At 41.0% G+C, this 21,454-nt stretch overlaps 1 protein-coding gene across 4 annotated transcripts in view; it reads left to right on the top strand.

The window, feature by feature from the left end:
* Window positions 1-21,454, top strand: part of IQGAP2 (IQ motif containing GTPase activating protein 2) — a 312,092-nt gene that overhangs the window by 280,278 nt on the left and 10,360 nt on the right. For all 4 annotated transcript variants that reach the window (XM_077139395.1, XM_077139392.1, XM_077139393.1 and 1 more), the window contains 8 exons: window positions 1,599-1,823; window positions 3,099-3,239; window positions 3,596-3,680; window positions 4,202-4,434; window positions 6,474-6,606; window positions 10,726-10,828; window positions 11,390-11,531; window positions 21,287-21,374. In XM_077139395.1, the coding sequence (XP_076995510.1) occupies window positions 1,599-1,823; window positions 3,099-3,239; window positions 3,596-3,680; window positions 4,202-4,434; window positions 6,474-6,606; window positions 10,726-10,828; window positions 11,390-11,531; window positions 21,287-21,374 (1,150 nt within the window). The remainder of the gene's footprint in view (window positions 1-1,598; window positions 1,824-3,098; window positions 3,240-3,595; window positions 3,681-4,201; window positions 4,435-6,473; window positions 6,607-10,725; window positions 10,829-11,389; window positions 11,532-21,286; window positions 21,375-21,454) is intronic.

Here is a 21,454-nt window from a genome sequence, read left to right as displayed (position 1 = left end):
TTTCCCAAGTGCATGTGACACATGCACAGATGGTAAGGGGAGCTTCGGCTGAAAGGGCTGGGCCAGGTGGTGGAGAGCTTTAGACCATCACACCGAGAGCTTCCTCTATAATTATCTGTGTTAATAAACTCCACATGAATTCAGTGGGTAATCCTTTAAGAAAGTGACTCTTAGAGCAGTTAAGATGTGAACTGAGGGAGTGAAGGAGAATAGACTGGAGGCAGGGGTTCCTGTTAGCAGGCTCCTGTGTTTTGCATTAGGTCTTTACATGACAGATAGGGCATGGGAGGGAGGGAGGCAGTGAGGAGAGACGGGCTGGTGAGGAAGGGGCTGGAGGACTAAACTGGGCACCGGAGAGTCTGCCTTTGAGTTTGGGTTCTACCTCTTAGCAGCTAAGTGTTCTGAGCAACGCACTTATGCTTTCTGAGCATCCCTTTCATCTTTCAATTGAATTAATTATGCGCCATCACAAGATTGGTGAAGTTAAAGGAAAGAAACTGGATATCAATTTGAGGATGAGTTCTTAACCTCTGGGACTCAGCAGTTGCTGCCAATATGTGCAGAAATATAAAAGAGGCCCTAAATTGGGGTCAGCAGAGGTAATGCAAGAGAGGGGAGAGAAAAGTGGGGTTTCGTGGAAGGAAGAATCAAGAGCACTTTGCAACTTGCAAGAAATGGTAGAAGCCAAAGTAAGAGCAAAGTCAAAGATAACTCCAGGGATTTTAGTTTAGAAGATTGGAGAATAGTATTTCCATTCAGAAATTTGGGGGAGTCAGAAGGACAAATATACAGTTTGGATTTTTAGCACACTGAGTTTAAGGTATAGGCATAGTGTATGGCTGAAAATATCTAGCAGAAGATTGGAAATGCAGGACTGACCCTCAGGACAGCGGTGTGGCTTAGAGATGGAGGTTGGAGGGTGGGTCCCCAAGAGTTGATAGCGGAAGCTGTATATGGTAGTGAGATCCAAGTGTGGAGAAAAGAAAACAGAATCAAAAAGTGGGAAGAGACAGCAAAGGGAACAAGAAAAAGAGTGAAAGGTTAAACAAGGACAGCAGCGTCAGACTGGGAAGACGGAGAAAATAAGGCAGGAGGTGAGCAAGAGGGAAGGTCAAAAGTTGCACACAGGTGAGAGGAAAGGTCACAGGAGTTTACCATTGGAAGTCAAGACCAGCTCTCTCTCTCGGCCCCGTGGTGTAGCTGAAAGCCACATGGCAGTGAATTTGAGTGGGATTTAAAGAAGCAGGGGCAGTAGAGTTATTTCATTCAGTCAAGGAGATAATTTTTTTTTATTTGGTAAATATAGTGGCCCAAAACTTAGGTGGTACCACCCAGTATTGGTGGTTTTGGTTCATTTTCTGCTCATCCCAGCCTTCCAGATTGAAATTAAGGCAAATGAGGACTTCTTTTAGATGCTTAAAATTCTCAGATAAGAAACATATCTTGCAAATGATGGCTTCTTTTTAAACACTGCCAAATTTAATCTTCAGAGAGAAAAATAGGGCTCCACCAAGAACTTGCCTGAGAGGAAGCATATACATTGTTTAACGCTCTGCCGATGGAGACAGACTGTTTCATGCTGACTCGGGCTTTTTCAGATCCAAAGTGGACCAGGTGCAGGACATAGTGACCGGAAACCCTACGGTCATCAAGATGGTGGTCAGCTTCAACAGAAGCGCGCGCGGCCAGAACGCTCTGCGCCAGCTGCTGGCCCCGGTGGTACGCGACATCGTCGACGACACTTCCCTGGTCATCAACACGAGCCCGGTGGAGGTGTACAAGGCTTGGGTCAACCAGCTGGAGACACAGACGGGAGAGGCCAGGTACCTAAGCCAGGAAGATGTTGGCTTCTAACCATGCGTTATGGTCATTTGTGTTTTAATTGCACATGCTCAAACTCTATGAAGAGAAAATAAATGCAGAAGTCAGTTTTCAATCCAAGAAGTTCCCTTTCTTGGACACGTCCGTTGAGATCACACACTTGGACACTTGCCTAAGTCATCTTAATAATAAAATGGTATTCTCTTTCGGTACCAATTGCGCCCCAATGCCAAAACTTCTGTAATTCTCCCCCTTGTTTATTCTTTGTGTGTTTCCAAAGCTACACCTGGAAATGGTACGTACTGCATCCTCACTAACCATACATATTCGCTCACAATTAGCAAGCAAGTAGCCTGAGGGCATTAGTAATCCAGGTAGAATCAGCTGATTCTAGATGGTTGTAGATAGAGGCAATTCCAGCTTTCTGCTTCCTGCAGTAGAATACTCTGTGAAATAATTAAGAATGTGCACAGAGAATTAGCCGCTTTCCTTATATGTCACAGCACTGTTTGTTGTAGCAGAAAGTTGGGAAAACTCAAAATATTTAGCTCTGGGAGATTTGTTAAATAAATGTTTGTGTAGCACATATTGGATGAAGTAACTATTTAAATTGGTAAAAATGTTCATGGTATGTTTTTCAGTCACAGTTAAGTGCAATAACCCATTTTCTGTTTTAGAAAATTATATGTTTACATACACACAGGATGTGTGTGTGATGCATATAAACATAAATTACACCCATAAATGTGTGGGGCCCGTATACATTTGTGCATAGAGGAAAGACTTGGAAAGTTTTGCCCTAAAGTATGAAAAGTGTCAGTCTCTGGGTTGGTGTTATGGACTGTTCATTTTTGCTGATCTGTAATTTTTCTGTAATGAAAACATTGCTTTTAATCATTAAAAGCAAGCACACTGGGCAGGCAGCGGTGGCTCAGTGGCCTAGTTCTCACCTGCCGTGCTGGAGACCCAGATTCGACTCCCGGAGCCAGCCCATGCAGAAAAAAACAGCCAGCGACCAGCAGCCTAGTTCATGGGTCTTTATTTCCGAGGTCTGCCTGCTTTGCGAAAAGAGCCCGGGTTTCCGTCTGCGCCACTGGCGGCAGAGGGCACGTCGTGGACACAGGCCCCCTCCTTAGCAAACGTTTTGTCATCAGAGTCAGTGAAGTGAGCAAAGTCAAGTTCACTTTATAAAGTTTGTCTGTAGAACCAGCTTGGCAAGAATCAAAACGCTTGTATGTAAACCTTCAATTCACTTAAACTCCTTCTTGTGTTTTCAGCAATCTGCCTTATGACGTAACCACAGAACAAGCTTTAACATACCCAGAAGTGAGAAATAAACTGGAGGTCTCCATCAAGAACCTGAGAAGGGTCACTGACAGAGTCCTGAAATCTATCATTTCTTCCCTCGATCTGCTGCCGTAAGTCGTACCTGTAACTTTCTTTGCTGAAAGTTCTTCAGATACTATGTCAAATAAACCCCGGTGATAAAGACAGTTTTCCCTCAGATTGTGCTTACTATTTTAAAAGATGGCCTGCGTTTGCCTTCTTAATTCATAGCTATTCTCTAAAGAAGGGATAACATCTCTGTCTCAGCCACAAAGTGCTACCCCATTATTATCATTAGTGGAAGTCCTGTGATTCCATTCACCATCTCATTTTATGTTTAATTTTTAGGAAATCTGCTCAGCTTTAGTTGACTGGAACAATTGCTATTTGTTTCTTCCTCACTTAGCCTTTTTCCATTATTTTCTTTTGCCATCTGTTTTATATGTAGTTATGGATTGAGGTACATAGCCAAAGTTCTGAGGAATTCGATCCATGAGAAATTCCCCGATGCAACGGAGGATGAACTATTAAAGGTAGATTTTCAAGGATAATCTCACCATAGCTTCTCTCGGGGGTGTAAACCCAAATTAGTAACAGACCATTTTGTAACTTTTTCCCTCACTTATGACTAATGAATAATAAACTACAGGTTTTCTATTTCTAACAACTGTCAAGAAGATTGAATATGCTGAAGTTTATTTAAAGGTCTTGGGTGCATGGCTTGTTCAGTGGTAGAATTCCCGCCTTCCATGCGGGAGACCTGGGTTCAATTCCTGGACCATGCACCCAAAAAAAAAAAGGTCTTACACATTATTGAAATTCTTTATACTGACGCATTTGGGGGACAATAAAAATAGTTTTCCCCCCAAAATAATTTTGTTAAGTATGGTAGGAATATGCAATTCTGTTCACCACCTTTACTAAGTTATTAGGAGTCAGAGCAGAAAATGATCTGCTTTCTTAGGAATTGTAAATGATAACTACTTCCCACCCCAAAAAACCTAAAACCCTCGAATTTTCTTTCTTAAAAACGGCCGTTCTCGCGTGCCCGCAGGTTGTGGGGAACCTCCTGTACTACCGCTACATGAACCCGGCCATCGTGGCCCCCGACGGCTTTGACATCATCGACATGGCAGCCGGGGGCCAGATAAACCCTGACCAGCGGAGGAACTTGGGGTCGGTGGCCAAGGTCCTTCAGCACGCGGCATCCAACAAGCTGTTTGAAGGGGAAAATGAGCACCTCTCCTCCATGAACAGCTACTTATCAGAGACTTATCAGGAGTTCAGGTGAGAGTGCCCGTTACTTGGGAAGAAATTTTGCAAAACAGCAGGCCAGAATTATGTGTGTCTTGTGCCCAGGATTTGGTTATTGGGGGTGGGGGCGCAGGCTGTGGGAAGGGAAGCACCCCAGGTGGCCGCATGCATTTGCTCCACCAGTTTCTACTGTGGGGAAAGAGGAGGGAAGGGGAAAACAAACAAACACACAAAAGTAAACAGTGAGTTTGCTTCTGCCTAGTGTCTCCCACCCTCAGGACCCCGGTTGTGCCGGGTCATTCCCAGATAAATGATTCCTGCTGTTGACCTAATGGAACCCTTACTCTTCCTGCATGATGCAGCCGCGTAGTACTGGAAAAGTAAAATAGCTGATTTCTGCTTTGTTGAACCTAAGAGGATGTGTAGTGGGGTTTTTTCAAGATGTTTCCCAGTTAGGAAGAACTTGCTTACCCACGTCAGACAATAGTAGGAAACGGATTCTTTCGTTTTGAAAGGTTGGGAAATCCCAGCTTGCGGACGATGCTATGTGTTCTGTTCCATTCGCTAATGTTTACTTATCCACCTGCGACTGAGGTCTGGGGACGTCATATGCTTTTCCAGATTATATTACTGGTCACTCCGCACGGGCGTGAACCGACTGAGTCCAGTAGATGCCGAGAGTCCCTCACCCGGAGGCACCCCGAGGACGCACATTTAGTTGGGCATTTGCCTTGTTCTCTCGTCTACTCTACAGCCTGTCGGCCGAGGGAGTAGGACCTAAATTTGGTCTCTTTCAGTCCTCACTTGGAAAATAATTTTCCCATCCTCAGTTTTCCTCCAGGTCCGTGATCTATCCACGAACAAGGCAGTTCATGATCATTCATCTCTGTTTAGAATTTGTGGGTCTTTGTAAGAAAAATCTCCCAACTCCTCTCCCGAAAGGAAGTTTCGATTTCTCAAACTGCTCATTTTAGTTCTCCCACTGATTGAAAAGATAATGTCCATTTCCCACGTTTCTTACAAACGCTAAGTGCTTCTCTCACTCGAACTTCCATTTTCCTGGGATTATTCCTATCAGTCACCTGTGTTCCCAGCCCTTCCTCATCTGAAAAGAAACAAAACCAAAGCCCTCCCCTCTCAGCACTGCTTCAGTTCATCTTCCTTCCCCTTCCCCTCTTATTTACCCTTGTGTCCCTCAGCATCAAGCAACAGCACAGCCAAAAACTTGCAGGAGACCCCTGACAGGGGAACACGCCCCCCCTGCCCAGCCCCTCCGGCAGCAGGCCACTGGCACTCCCTCGCCTGGGACTGCAGAGTAGAGGGTATTTCTGATAAGTCTTAGATGCCCTTCAGAGGTGTCCCAGGGATAATCTCAGGCACGTGAAATATTTGCACCTTTATAGAGTACGGTATATGCTCTGCATGTGGAAGGGTTGTTTGGGCAAAAACTATCTGGGACTTTCCCTAAGTTGCAATCACAACACATTCTTGATCTAAATTTGCTATAAAATGTATACATCAGACGTTTAGGGTCTGGCTAATGGAGAGATGGAGTATTTGTTTGTCTAGCCTTAAGTCTTTCCATTGGCTGGCAACTATTGTTTGGATCAGCTAAGAATGGCCTAAATTTCGGTTTTTATCAAATTAGTAGCAGAAACTGCAAAGGGTTGCTAGTGCCTTGTAGGCACAGAAGCTTGTATCATTTAAAGTAACAAATTTAATGATTTGCTTCCTGGGTTATATTCTCTAGGATGAGTTCATTCTCATTTTAATTTAAATTTCTGCGCATATAGTGCGGTTGGCCCATAACGGATCACACTGAGTCTTGAGCGAGGCCCAAAGCCCTTACTGTTTTCCCCAGACCTATTCGGGAGCTGGGTCCGCGCTTCAGAAACATGGGCTCGGCTTGCACAGTCAAGATCCCATCTGGAAGATGCTGTAGCCAGGCCCCAAGGTTTGGGACAGAGCGCAAAGCACTAAGCCATCAGAAGGTTGCCTGACTATCTTGATGAACCTGTTTAACTCACAAATTTGACTCCATTTTAACTTCAGATTTTTCTTTTACTTTTTAGGAGGTATTTCAAAGAAGCGTGTAATGTCCCTGAGCCAGAAGAGAAGTTCAATATGGATAAATACACAGACATGGTGACTGTCAACAAGCCAGTTATTTATATTTCAGTTGAAGAGATCATCAGCACGCATTCAGTAAGTGGGGGCAGAGCAGGGCCTAGGGATAAAGCTGTGGTTCTGACGTCTGTTATTTTGGAAATGCGTAATCTCTTCAGGACGTACTGTAAGCATGTGCTGGCGTTCTTGTTTTCAATCCCCAAATACCTCCAGTTATTCATTCCCTGATTCTTGTTCATTAGGAAAACTCCTTCCAAACAAGGAAAGTTTCTGACCACATATACTTTGTTAGTTCTGTCTTGTAGGATTTGATTCTCTTTTTGGTATTTTTGTATTGTATGTGAACTTTTTTTTAATGTGTCAGTTAAATGCATCTTTAAAAGTGTAGTTAAAAATAGAAGCAGTATTCATTATAATGGTTTCCTTAAAAATTCCTACAGCATTAAATTTGGAGGCAACTTCAGACTATTTATTGGTGGTAACTTCTCACTGATATCTTTTAATAAGCAATTAATAACTCCAGAGAAATAGCCTAACTGTTGTATATTTCTAACACTGTGTTCATTTGCATTTAAGTTCAGAACAGGCCCCATTTAAAACAATGGAAATGTACATAAAACTATTAGTTCTTACATGATTTAATTTTATCAAGATATATGGATTTAACTTACGTAAATAAAGACAGACTTTCCATTTCATCCATTTTATTGTTTATGTTAAAATAACAACTGTCCATCCCCTATATATTCTTTTCTTGATCAAAATGAAATATTTACATAAGCTCAAGATGGGAGAGAGAAACGACTGAGATGATTGTCTTTACTAAAAATACCAATAAATTTGTCAAACTCAAAAAAAAGGTTGACGTTTTACGTATGTTTATAAGGTCAGGTTATGGATGAGCAGAGACAGCCTTGGTGATCTCCCATTCGCCGAGGTCACGCTGTCTGGACCCACACCCCATCTCTCCCCCTGCCAGGTATCCTCTTGGCTTTTCCAGTGATGCTCCAGGGAATGTAAACGCTCTCTCTGTTCTGCTGCTTGGCATATGGAGAGAGGGAATAAACAGGCTGCTGACAGGGAATAGAAGCAGCCCCTGCCCAAGCATAGCCGCGCGCAAGGAGTCACTGCCGTTGGCTGGACGCCCCGTTTCCCGGAAGTGTGAACTTGCAGTTAGTTCTGTCTTGTAGGATTTGATTCTCTTCAAAGCAAAGCTTTGCAGAGATGTCAGAAGTGTACCCCAGACCTCTCGAATCAGAATTCTGCGTTCTAACAAGATCCCCAGATCTTTCGGGGTTGGAACAGGGAACTTCCTGGCATTTGCAACAAGCTCTCAGCGTATATTTTGAATGACCGTAAAGGAGGCCAGGTTTGCAAGACCAACTGAAGGAGTGAGCTAGCTGAGGACAGCGAGTGAGGTGAACTACTTTCCATATATATAAATACCCCAGAGCACAAGAAAACATACATATTTTGCACCATTTGCAAAAATAATTTTCCACGGGACAAGGAGACTCATTCATATTTGAACAACAATCCATTTGTCTCTCTATGACAGTGTCCATATGTTGGCTGCACATCTCCTGGAGGCAGTATCCACACACACACAGACCGGTGGGGGGTGCTTCTAGATTGATTCTTTCCCAAGGATAGCAGAGAGTGGATGTTACTGTATTAATTTAGACTGTTATTCATCAAGGAGAAATAATTTGTTTCTTCTGTTAAGAAAAATTGAAAACAGAATCCCATCCTGGGAACCATAGCTTGTGACTAAGTTGGAATTGCTCCGTGTGTTAGGTTGGGAGCAGATGTAGTGAGGAGGCATGTGACTGCAGGAAGGCCTGTCTCAGACGGCGGGCGTCCGCATGCAGACACGACCAGAGCCAGCAGCACCACCCACCAAGCTTGGGGCCCCCTGCCTGCCCTGTTCTTTTAGGAGCATGTAGAAACTCACAATGATAGCTCTCTTTAAGGAGATATTTTCAGGGGAGAAGCTGGCCTACCTCATCCATTTCCAGAGACAGTGACTCTCCTATTTCTTTAGAGAACAAGAACATTTATTTATCCATTTGCTCATTTTGTTCCTGTCTGTTATTTTCCCCAAAGTTCAGTCATTCGCATACCACTCTCCCAGATTTTGATATGCCTGTATATCACCTCTATTACTGTGTTGTTTTTCTTTTTTTTTTTTTTGGCATGGGCAGGCACCAGGAAGCAAGTTGGGGTCTCCGGCATGGCAGGCAAGAACTCCTGCTGAGCCACTGTGGGCACCCTCTATTACTTTTTTAAGTTTTTTTTTTTTTAATCAATTAATCTTTTTTAAAAAAACAACATATATTTTTGCTTTACAACTAAGCACTGTAAGTGAAAAACTAGCATGTCTTGCCGTCAACAGAAACTGTAAAAGTAAATAAATATACTGAAAACAGAATTGTTGTATAGTTACTTCCTTGAGGTGTTGCATCTGAGGTCTGCTTTCCCTTTGTTAGGAACACAGTTAGCTTCATAGCAGCGTTATTAACAATAACCAAAAGTGGAAGCAACCCAAGTGCCCGTCAGTGAATTAATCAGTACACAGAATATGATCTATACACCCAAAGGAATATTATATGGATATGAAAACGAGGGGAGTGCTGATTCATGCTGCAAGGGTGGACCTTGAAGACATCAGGCTGAGTGAAATAAGCCAGACACAAAAGGACAGATACGTATGACTACACTTATGTTCAACTACCCAGAAGAAGTAAATTCATAGAGACAAAAAGTAGATTACAGGTTACCAGAGAGAGAGTTATTGTTTAATGGGTACAGAGTTTATTTGGGGTGTTAGAAAAGTTTTGGTAATGGATGGTGGTGATGGTAGCTCAATATTGCAAATGAAATTAGTGTCACTGAAGTGTATGCATGACAGTGGTTAAAAGGAGAGAGTTTGTGCTATATATATGTCCTCGCAATAAGAAGAAAGAGCAGTTGTTCTCATGGAAGTGTTAAAGATAAAGATAAGTTAGCACTGAATGGAGGCTTTCTCTTTCACATGTCTTAAAGATTAAAAGAAAAAGGAAAAGGCAGTAATCAAAACAGGTGCTGGATAAGATACACTGAATGATTCCATTCCTGGAAGGTGTCCACAGCAGGCAAATCCAGAAAGTAAATGTGGTTTCCAGTGACTGGGAGTTGGGGACAAGGAAGAATGACTGCTAATGGGCATAGGGTTTCTTTTCAGGAAACACAACCCTGTGAAAACACTTAAGACCAGTGTGTCGTGCATTTAAATGAGCACATATGATGGGATGTGGATTATATCTTGCAAAACTGTTTAAAAAATAAAAGATGATAGAACGGAAAAGAGACTTAACTTTATCATTATGATTCAGAGTTTTTAAGATAGTTGCTCCAGACAAGTAAAAATGTCATACCACCAAGAGAACCCGTCCCATGCTTTGAAAACATTTTTTAATTTAATTCTAAATGCAAACACACATTCTTGTGTTATCCTTCATGGTTTTCCCCACTGCAACTGCTGCTCCTCAAGAGTTAAGAAGATTTCCCCGAAGGCTTGGGAACTGACTGACTCTGGCAAGGGACTGCAACGGGTATTACTCACCTATGAGCCTCTTTTGGGATTGTGAGAGTGGAAACCATCCAGCACATCCAGAACTCGGGGCGAGGGACCATAGGAGCATTTCTCCAATCCCTAAGAAGGTCTTCAAAGCCACTTGAGTTAGAGTAGCTGATTTGTCTCTAACAGCTGTACTGTTTGATTACTACATTATTTTTCTCTGAAGAGATACGAAAATATGAGTTTACTGTCAATATTAGCCAAGACACATCTGCCTCATTTTAGACTCTTTGCCTCAATTCAGCCTTGCCCATGTAAAGGCTGAGTGGGGCACAGAGGTTAGGTGGTGGAAGGTTGCCCCTCGGTGAACCTGGCTGAAAGAAGGTTTATGAACACCTCTCCCGAAACTACAGTTTCTTGCTGTAGAGTAGCCACTCCCCTCTTACAGAAGGTAAAAAGTATCTCCAACAACCCCCAATTCTAATTTATTAGAATTTATGTCAGGCTCAGATTTAAAATTCAAGCTATCAGAAGAAAAATATCCAAAAGAACTAGAAAGGGAACTATGTAAATATGGTGGCATTTGAGAATTTACTTTTATATATGTGTATGTGCTTTTATTGTTTTTCCATATATAGCTCCTGTTAGAACACAAGGATGCAATTGCACCTGATAAAAATGACTCACTGAATGAATTATTGGCGTTGCTGGGAGAAGTACCTAATGTGGAGTCTTTTCTTGGTAAGAGCTCTTTGTTCTTATTGTCTTGTTGGTTGGCTGGTGGGTTTTCCTGTCTTAGATCACAATTAAAATTTTGAAATTTTATCCTTGATCTTACGTAAAGGACAATCACTACACTAGCCTCTTCTTAACATTGAATTATGTAATTGGTAGTATCCTAGTTTGCAAAACATCTTGATATTCTTGCAGGTAAGCTTGAGATATATTAAAATGATCTGTCAACCTATATCTTAGAAAAATCGTTAAAATCCAAATGTATTAGACAATGAGAAATTCCTTGCTGTATTTTCTAAGGATTTATTTTATTGACATTTTTCTCGGTTAATATTTGAATGGCAAAACCTATTTACTCAGCATTTTTACTATCTGTGTTCTATGTTATTTAATGTTTTGATCAAAGATTAAAGAACCACCTTAATTAGGCTGTGGTTTTTTGAAAAGACCGTGATCGGCTGCGCGTTACTGAGCACATCCTTCCCGCAGGACCTTCATCTCACATGGTTGATTCCATCATCGCAACAGGCGTATTGGAAGAGTAATGTTTCTGTTTTTTCTCTACAGGGGAAGGAGCAGTTGACCCCAATGACCCTAACAAGGAAAACACGATAAATCAACTCTTAAAAACTGAAATTTCCCTTTCCTTGACAAGCAAGTATGACTTAAAGGATGGTGAGGCCATGGATGGGCAGAGCCTCATGATAAAGTGAGTTTGGGGCTTAAAGGATACCTGTCTCCAATTGCATACCTTACACCATGCAACTGGAAATAGGCTAAATTTAATAATCCATTTAATAATGTCTGAATATTGTCAAGCATTATGCTTATCCATCAAGCATTTAACCAAAGGATAAGAGACTCTTTATAACTTAGGAGGGTACTATATACGATATATCACAATAGTATAGTTGACGAAGCCTCTCTCCTTTTTGAGTATTTCATGTAGTAATTTGGTTCATTTCCTTTCAGAAATTCAGTGATTAACTCAGTCTGTGAAAGTTCTTAGGTAACTGAAGAAAAGTATCTGTTTAGAGTGGCCAAAAGATTAGTGAGGAAATAATCTGAGCCATATTTAATTTCTGGTATAAAATGTTAATGTAAAGGGCAGACACATGACATGGCATAGTGATATCATCTCATCCATTGGCCTTCTTACCTGTTAAACTAACCCTAGAATATGTTTACCACCTATGACTTTATTTAGATCCTACTTCCTGCCCCAAAAGATTTCAAATGAGACATTCACAGTTTTAATTAATGCTATATTTTTTTCCATCAAGACGTCATAGATATTTCACGTAAGTCCTTTATACACAAGGAGAATGAGGTAATTGACTGAACCCCATAAGTCAATAGCAAGTGCTCACCAAATAATACACAGTTTTCAGGAACTCATAAACAAAAGGACGCACATTAAGCACATTAGAACAGTTCTATCATGGGGTGGGGTAAAGAATGGAAGTGGGAAATGGAGACAAAGGGGAATACTTTTTAAATAATTGTCCACATTACTTCTAAGATACACATCCTGAGTTCTGAAATTGTTTTCATTTGTGACAAGAGTTTTCTGTCTTTGATGTGCGCCAAACAAGACTCATTTCCAGATGATTTTTTTTTCTGGGCGTCCTGTCTACCATTGAGACTTCAAGACCTAAGACTCCACTCTCCCGTTCACAGAGCGAATACTTTGAGTACCTACTCTGTGTTCAAGGCACCGGACTTAGTGCTGTGGTTACAGCCATGAGCAAGGCAGAAAACTCTTCCTCTAGGGGTCTGGATTCTGACTGTGGCGAGCTCAGCTCAGCTGTGGGACAGGCCACGCTGCAGAGCTAACACACGTCCTTGGCCTCACAAGGCTACCCGTGTATTTGCCCTCCAAGAATTGAGGGCATTTCCTTCCAGAATAAGGATAAAGTCAGGTCAAACTTGCCAGGAGACAATTTAGGGCAAGGAAACAGACAAAAAAACAGGAAAACTGTGACATCTACTCCCTTAGACTCCCCTGAGGAACCTGCCCATCATAAAGTTGACTGGAAGTACAGATCGCATGGTTCTGTCATGGAAATTAAATTAGGCCAAGTATCCTCGGATCTCATAAGCTTTGTCCTTAGAAGTAATTTTCTCTAATGTCCTTAGAGAAAATATATTTATAATTGGTTTTGTCTGTTATTCGGACATAATCTTCCAGACATCTGCATTTATGAATGGTAGATGCTATTTGAATAGTTTATATAAAATATCAAGTAATCTGAATTGCATATTTATATGTATACTTATCTCTGAATAAGGGTTTCATCATTCTGTAAATTCTTGGAATTAACATTTTAAAAACAAAGCCATAAATGTTTAGTGGGGGCAGGGTCTCTATCTGGGGTCATGGAAAAGTTTCCGTAATGGATGGTTGGTGATAGTAGCATATTCTGAATGTGATTAATGCCACTGAATTGCAGGCTTGGGAGTGGTTGAGAAGGGAAAATTCATATTGTACATGTGTTATCTCATTTAAAAAGAGAGACCCTAAAAAACACAGTTAAACATGCATGATCCTGCGCTTGGTCTGAGGACGAAGGAGGAAATACCCAGAAGAACAGTATCTGGACAATCGAAAACACTGAAATGTGGACTGTCTGCTTTATGTCAAAATGTTAAATGTCTTGAACATGATCGTTATACTTAATGGGGTCACTTAAGTGACTGTACTTGTTTTCAGGAAATACTCATGGAAGTATTAAGTAAGTAGTAAAGGAGCGCAATCTACTCCTAATCTACTCCCAAACGTTTAGAAGACAGACAGTCAGACAGACAGAATGCTATAACAAATGTGACAAAAGGTTGAAGGTTAGTAAAACCTTCTGTTAGGAAGAAGCATATTGGAGTTCTCTGTATTATTTTTGTAGGATTTTTGCAACTTTCCTGTAAGTGTGGAATTATGTCAAAATAAAATTTTCTTTAAAAAAAGAGAGGTGTCTTAGAAAACCAGGCACACTGTCCTGCTTGCCTCGCTGAGGAGCCTCAGCCCTGGCGTGCCTGCCTCGGCTTTCCAGTGCACGCTGGATGCAAACTCTGTCAGTTATTTTAATCAGGAAACTAACAGAGTTCATTGGAGTTTTGTTTTGCTTTCTTTTTTGTTCTGGTAAAATGCACATAACATAAAATTTACCGCTTAATAATTTTAAAATGAACAATTCAGTGGCATACCTTGCATTCACAATGTTGTCCAGCCATCACCACTGTCTAGTTCCAGAACATTGTGTCGTCCCAGAAGTAAAGTCCATGCTCTTTAGGAGGTCACCGCCCATTGTCCCGCACTTCTAGTCTCTATGAATGTCTCTGTTGTAGATATTGTGTGATTCCACTTACATGAACTCTGTGAACTTCTTGCATGGCTTCTTTCACCTAGCATAATGCTTCATTCATGATGTAGCATGACTTAATACTTCACTTCTCTTTATTGCCCAATAATATCCCATTGTGTGACTATAACCCATTTTATTTATCCTTTCATTAGTTGATGGACATTTGGGTTGTTTCTCTCTTTTAGCAATTATGAATAGTGCTGCTGTGAATGTTGGTGTATGAGTTTTTGTTTGAACATCTGCTTTCAATTATTTGGGGTATATACATAAAAATGGAATTACTGGGTCTATCGTAATTCTAAGCATAACTTTTCTGAGGCACCGACAGACTGTTCTCCACAGCAGCTGCACCTTCTTACGTTCCCACCACCAATGCATGAGGTTCCAATTTCTCTGCATTTTTGCCAGCACATTACTATCTGCTTTTTTTTATTTTGTTTTGTTTTGTTTTTGCGTATAGCCATTCTAGTAGGTGTGAAGTAGTATTTCATTGTGGTTTTCATTTGCATTTCCCTAATAGCTAATTATGCTGAGCATCTTTTCATAAGCTTGTTGACCACTTCTGTATCTTCTTTGGAGAAATGTCTAGTCAAGACCGTTGCCCATTTTTTGATATTTGTCTTTTTGTTGTGAAACTGTGAGTTATCTATAAATGTATATATATATCGGATACTAGAGCTTTATCAGAATATGATTTGCAGATATTTTCTCCATTCTATGGGTTGTTTTTTCACTCTCTTGACAGTATCCTCTGATGTCAAAAGCTTTTCATTTTCGTGAAACCCAGTTTACTTTTCCCTTTGTTGCCTGTGCTTTTGACGTCATGTCTAAGAAACTATTTCCCAGTCTAAGGTGATGAACATTAGTCCTAATGTCTTCTTCTGAGTTCTGTGCTTTTGGCTTCTATGCTCAGGTGTGTGGTCCGTATGATGTGGGGTCCAAGTCCATGGTTTGCATGTGGCTATCCAGTTGCCCCAACACTCTCCTGAAGAGACTGTTCTTTTCCAGTTGAATGGTCTTGGCACCTTAGTCAGAAAACAATGGGCCGTAGATGTACCGGTGTATGTCTGGACTCTCAGTTATATTCCATTGGTCTGTATATCTAACCTTATGCCAGTGCCACATATATGGTGTTTCATCACCATAGCTTTGTAGTAAGTTGAAATTAAAAAGTGTGTCCTCCAACTTTGTTCTTCTTTTTCAGGATTGCTTTGGCTACAATTCCATATAAATTCCATGTAAATACAATTCCATATATTTTAGGAACAGCTTTTCAATTTCTGAAAAAAGGTCATTAGGCTGATATTTTTAACTTTTCTGTATAATATAACATATATGCAAAGCAAAGAAAGAAAAAAAACAATAGTTTTCAGAGCACTCTTCAACAAGTAATTACAGGACAGATCCCAGAGTTTGTCATGGGCTACCATACCATTCTCTCAGAGTTTTCCTTCTAGCTGCTCCAGAATATAGGGGGCTAGAAAGAATAAATTTTTTTTTATCATTACAATTGACTTTTTTTCCTTTTTTGTGGTAAATAGCATATACACACACAAAAGCAGTAAATTTCAAAGCACAGCACAACAATTAGTTATAGAACAGATTTCATAATTTGACATGGGTTACAAGTCCACAATGTTAGGTTTTTACTTGTAACTGCTCTAAGATACTGGACACTGAAAGATTTAGTTTAGTTTTAATCAATTTAATGATTCAGCAATCATATTCCTTTGTTAAATCCTACCTTTTCTATATAACTCCACCATCAGCTTTGGTATTTCTTCCTCTTTTTAGGGATGTTTGGGCTATGGCCATTCTTACATTTTCATGTTGGAAGAGGCTGTCAGTAATACGGGGTAGGGAGAGAACTAGCTGATGTTCTGGAGAGGCTGGGTCCTCTAGGTTTCAGGACTTATCTGGTCCAGGGACCCATCTGGAGGTTGTAGGGTTCTGGCAAGTTACCCTAGTGCATGGAACCTTTGTAGAATCTTATATATTGCCTTAGGTGTTCTTTAGGATTGGCTGGAATGGTTTTGTTTTGGGGTTGGCAAATTATGAGCAGCCGGTATTTTAATAGAAGTGATAATTCACCACTTTCGTAGACCCATTAGGTCTAACAGACCTTCCATTAGGTGTACCTCAAGATCCTGCTGTTGGCTACACACCTCACCAAGCAACCCAGTGATGAGTGTGGATAACAACTTGGAGAGAAGATTGCCCAAGTGGTCCTCCGGACCCAAAAACTTCAGTAGGGTCAGCATCATGATTTTAGCCAAACCTTTCTTCTGTGTACATTATACTTCCTTAAAAATATATATTTGAAAAGCTTGATACTTAAGAGATCACTGCAAAGTTATCTCATTGACAGGGAGCCTAGAGGCCATCTAGTCTGAATCCTCATCTTTGAGATGAGGAAAATGAAGATCAAGGTGATGGGAAGCCTGTGGCTACTTGGTGATATGCTTTAAGTTCATGGATTCTCTCTCATTGAGGTCTCATTAAAATACGTTTTGAAATAGTCACTTAAAAACTGTTATGAGATGATTTTTATCAAGCTAATAAACAAATTCGTAACTCAAACTTGGTAGGATTCTTGAGACTCATTAGAGAAACAAATTTAACCAAAAATTAGACTGCCTTTCAGAAGTTGTGCAAAGTAGACAAAGATGAAATGCAGAACAATTGGGAAATAAAAATACCTGGCTTTTCTCTAGCTTTGCTTCCTTGTTAAATGGGTTCTATATTTAACTTTCAGAAATTCCCTCTTATCCTTAATTACAAAGTCACTGGCTTTCCATTGATGAGTCACCCATTTTATGGGGCCCCTGAAGCAGCAGATTGTGAAGCATCGTTAATACTCATGCTTGTAAGTTTACATCCATGCTGGTCTCGTGAGTCTTACCCACTCAGTGAGGAGGAAGATGATAGCAAGCGCTTATGCAGTGCTTACCATATGCCTGGCACTGTTTTAAATATATATAATATATTTTATTTGTATAATATGTAATGTATAATACACCCAGCCACCCCAGGAGGTGAAGTTTATTACCTGTATTTTACAGATGAAGAAACTAGGCACAAAAAAAAAGATTAAAAGCTTTTCCTGGGTCTTTTAGCTGCAAGTGGAGTAGAGTCAGCTCAGAACTCTTAAATCTTCCAGGGCCTGCACTCTCGATCAGAAGGTTTCATAACCCATTGAGGCAAGGTCATTGCTCTTGGATTCTTAGGAATCCTGGAGTAAATAATGAGACCAACAGTGGAGCAGTTGTTGAATAACAGATGCAGGAGCATCTTTCCTGGCCAGAGAGGAGGAGTGACTGATAGATGTGAGCCACACAAAGGGCACGTATTTGAGTAGGAAGAAACATTTCGGTGCTATTTCCTGTGTCTGTGTTTGTGGGATAAGGAGCCTGGATTGTTATGGAAGGATAATTGACATTATCCTAATACTACAATGCATGGTGGTATTAAAAGAAAAAAGCAAAAGCATGATGGAGGGGTCTAAGGAAGACGTAAGATTATAGCCTCACTCTTGTCACTTATTAGCCATCAGACTCTGCACAAGTCACCTTAACAACCATAAGATGAGCAGAGAGAGGAAGAGAGAGGAGGAAGGGATATGAGAACCAGATGGGATAATACAGTAATACCTAATAAATGAAAACTATGCGGTTGTAAACCTCTCTCACTGTAACTTACCATTCAACTTAAAATGTTATCTCTGTGGCCTTTATTAAGCTTGTTTTTCCATGAAAATATGTGTTTAAGTAGAAGGCAATACTTGTGAAGCTTGTTTTTCCATGAAAATATGTGTTTAAGTAGAAGGCAATACTTGTGAAGCTTGTTTTTCCATGAAAATATGTGTTTAAGTAGAAGGCAATACTTGTGGTTTTTTAATCATAATTAGCCGCCTGAATGCTTAAGTTGTCATCTGTTAAGAATCTTATTTCTCTCACATGACCCAATTTAGGCACCCATTATCCCAGTTGACAGATTTCTTTGCCTTTGGTCCACACTGGCAGGAACACTAAATGGCAAAGGTGATATTTGAGGTCTTCTCCTAAAAATGCACAACCATGTTACTAGAATTTTAAACTACTAAATGTACTTCTTAGCTTTCACAATTTCACCAATTCCTTTTCAACCTTGGGCAAGCTGTGAGGCAGCTGACGGGGTGGCTCAGGAATTCCAAGGTCGGGGTGAAGTTACAGGCGCGATGTGATGGGAACGGCCAGACCGAGGGGCCACAGCAGCTGGCCCAGGCCACAGGGTCTCAGGTCCCAACAGCAGGATTTGAGCACAGCTCAGCTGGATTAACTCCCAAGTGTGAAAAAAAAATTCTTTTTTCTTCCTAATTCTTTCTCCTAAATTCTTTCTCAGAATTAGATACATCCTCATTCAGGGAGGGCAGAGTTCTTGGTCTGATGAGCCTGGCTTCCATATTGTTTGACCAGTCATGAGCCCGACACTCTCAATCTCATTGATTCCTGTTGTTTGGACCGTATCTGGAATATTGTGTCTGTGTTGGGGTGAAGAGGGGGCACATCTTAAAGAGGGCAAACAGAAACACGAGGAGTCTGAACTCAACCATTGTGTTGTGCGGAGGCTTAGGGAACTGTGGGGAAAATATGAAAGGTGGTGGAAAAGGGGATGGGGGACCCATCCTAGCACCTGTCTCCAAGAGCTGTGAGAAAGAAATTCAACTTATTTTCTGCCACTCTAGGAAGTAGAGAAGGTTTTTGCCTAACCAAGGGTCCCACTCAGTCCCAAAGTTCACTGGTGACCCAACACAAGTGAGGAGGTGTCCCTGGGACACAGACCTCTCCGTGAGCTTCCCGTTTAAGAACGGAGTGTCCTGGTGCTGCGTTCTCCTGAAGAAATACAGCATGAGCCCCACATGGAATTTTAAATGTTTTTGTAGCCACTTTTTAGAAGAAACACTTGAAATTAATTTCTAATAGTATATTTTATTGAATCCAATATATCCAAAAATATTAGCACTCCATATGTAGATAGTGTAAAATCTTACTAAGGATATATTGGACATTCTTTTTTATCCATGCTGTTTTCAAACTCCGGTCCCCGTTTTACACTCATGGCACACCTCAGATCGGCCCAGCCACGTCTCAAGTGCCCGGTTGTCACGTCCAGCCAGTGGCCTCCGTACCGGGCAGCACCATTTGAATGGCTGTGTGGCTGTGTGGCTGTGGGCGGTATGTCAGACCCCAGCTAAAGGCTTCATGTCTTTTCATTTAATCCTCTCAGCTGGGACCGGATGGTTACATATATGAAAAGATATCCAGAGTCGAGTTTTAGTGATGAATTCTACAGGTCAGATATAAAATAGAATTCCAAGGGAATTAGGCTGTATGGGCACTTTGTCCTCCAACAACTAACTGACAGAAAAAACTTACTTGTCCCTGATGGGGCATGCTCTATTGTCCCCAATCATTTGATCATTAGACAGCTTTTCTAAAGGATACAAGCTAAGGGTTTCCTGGAAGGATGAATCATAAATAGTTCCTAGAATATTGTTTCAAATAAGGACCAGTCACTGTGTTTGTTTTTAAAATCATCCAAACCTTTTATTTTTAACTCGCTATTTCCTGTTTAATACATTTGTAATGATGATTGGAGGAGAAGTGTGACGAGGAAACAGTGCACTGCTCTCTAAATCAAAGCCGCCCAGCTGTAAGTAGCTGGGTGCCCACTTTGACTCTCTGTGAGGTATTTTGCTGTGACTTCTCAGCCTGTAAATTCCCAACAGCAAAGGGTCACGGGGCCAGAGGAAATGGGTCTGCAGCGGCCAGGGGAAAGGAGGGAAAGGAAGCTACACTGGAATCTTTCTGCTCTCTGAAGACTCATAACAAGTAGGAAGTGAGAAAAATAATGTTTGTAGATGGTTTATTGGATTTTTTTTTCTATCTTCAAAAACCACATATTTGGCGTTAACTTTGAGGATTTCCTGTGTCATTTGAGAGCAGTTTCCCTTGTGCTTTAAAATGTGAAGAAGGTTTTTGATTCCAGTTTTCATGCTGTGTGCCTATTTCCTGCTGCCGTTTGGGAAAACAGTCATCATCCAGTAATATCACGGAGTGCCTTTAAAAGAACTAGAGTGAAATGCAACATAAGAGAAACTTCAGATACCAGTTGGGCGTGTTTGTAGTTTATGATGACTGTTCCCATTTTACGTAAAAATGAGCAAATGTGACCACTGCCTTTTATGTTTAAATATTTTTTAAATGTGTTCCTAAACCCGGACTACAAAGAAAGAGACAATTGCCAGAGTAAAAACAGACTTGAACAAACATAATTTGTGTAATTCCAGAGTTTTCTAGCTCTTAGCTTCCTGCTAAGCAACTCTTCTGTCCTCTACCCCCTGAAGACAAGACCCAGCCCTAATGGTTAGTCCCTCGGCCAGTCCCAAGGCCAGTGACCACCCATCCCACTCGCTTCTACTCCAGCCAACAGCCCGAAGGCTCCTCATTCTTTCAGTCATAACTTTCTCTTCATGGAAAGGTAGCAGTCAGTCTGGCTCCCGAAGGCTGATGTTGCACTAAGCAAGCTCAGAATTTTAAATGCTCTTAGAGACAAGAAAAGGGAATATTAGATGTCATTCCTGCACCCTCTGCAGTGGTAGTCATGTCAGTCACCCCTGTCTGTCCTGCCCATCAAAAAGTAGACTCGGCAGATGAGTAAAAAAAATATATAGATAAAAAAAATTATAGGGGTAAAATAAATTGGGGAGATGGAAGTGCTGGTGGTCAATGAACAGGAGGGGTACAGCATGTCTGAGTTTTTTCTTTTTCATTTCTATTTCTTTTTCTGGAGTGATGCAAATGTTCTAAAAATGATCATGGTGATGAATATACAGCTATGCGATGCTGTTGTGAGCCGCTGAGTGTACACCATGTGTGGACTGTAAGTGTTCACAAACTTTTGGGAGCCTTTGAGGAAGCACTTAATTTCTGCAAGAATGCGTTAATTTAAGGGATTATCTCTGAAAGCTTCCTTTTTGCACATGTGTGTGCACTCTCTCAGGAGAAGCAGAGTTTTGTGCATCGGGACTGCTGGCTGAAAGCCTGTCTCTCCTTTATTTTGTCAGGACCAAAAAACTGATCATCGACGTGATCCGAAGCCAGCCAGGCGGTACACTGACAGAGATCCTAGAGACACCAGCAACGGCACAGCAGGTAATGTGTATTTGTAACAGTATAAGTCCAATAGTACTTGACTTTATTTTCTTACTAAATCTTCATGCCAAATGTTTACT

This window comes from Tamandua tetradactyla, chromosome 21 (assembly GCF_023851605.1).
Source record: "Tamandua tetradactyla isolate mTamTet1 chromosome 21, mTamTet1.pri, whole genome shotgun sequence".
In the NCBI taxonomy this organism is placed as follows: Eukaryota; Metazoa; Chordata; class Mammalia; order Pilosa; family Myrmecophagidae; genus Tamandua; species Tamandua tetradactyla.
The sequence above is the reverse complement of the archived record's forward strand: the minus strand, read 5'-3'. Positions and strand labels throughout refer to the sequence as shown.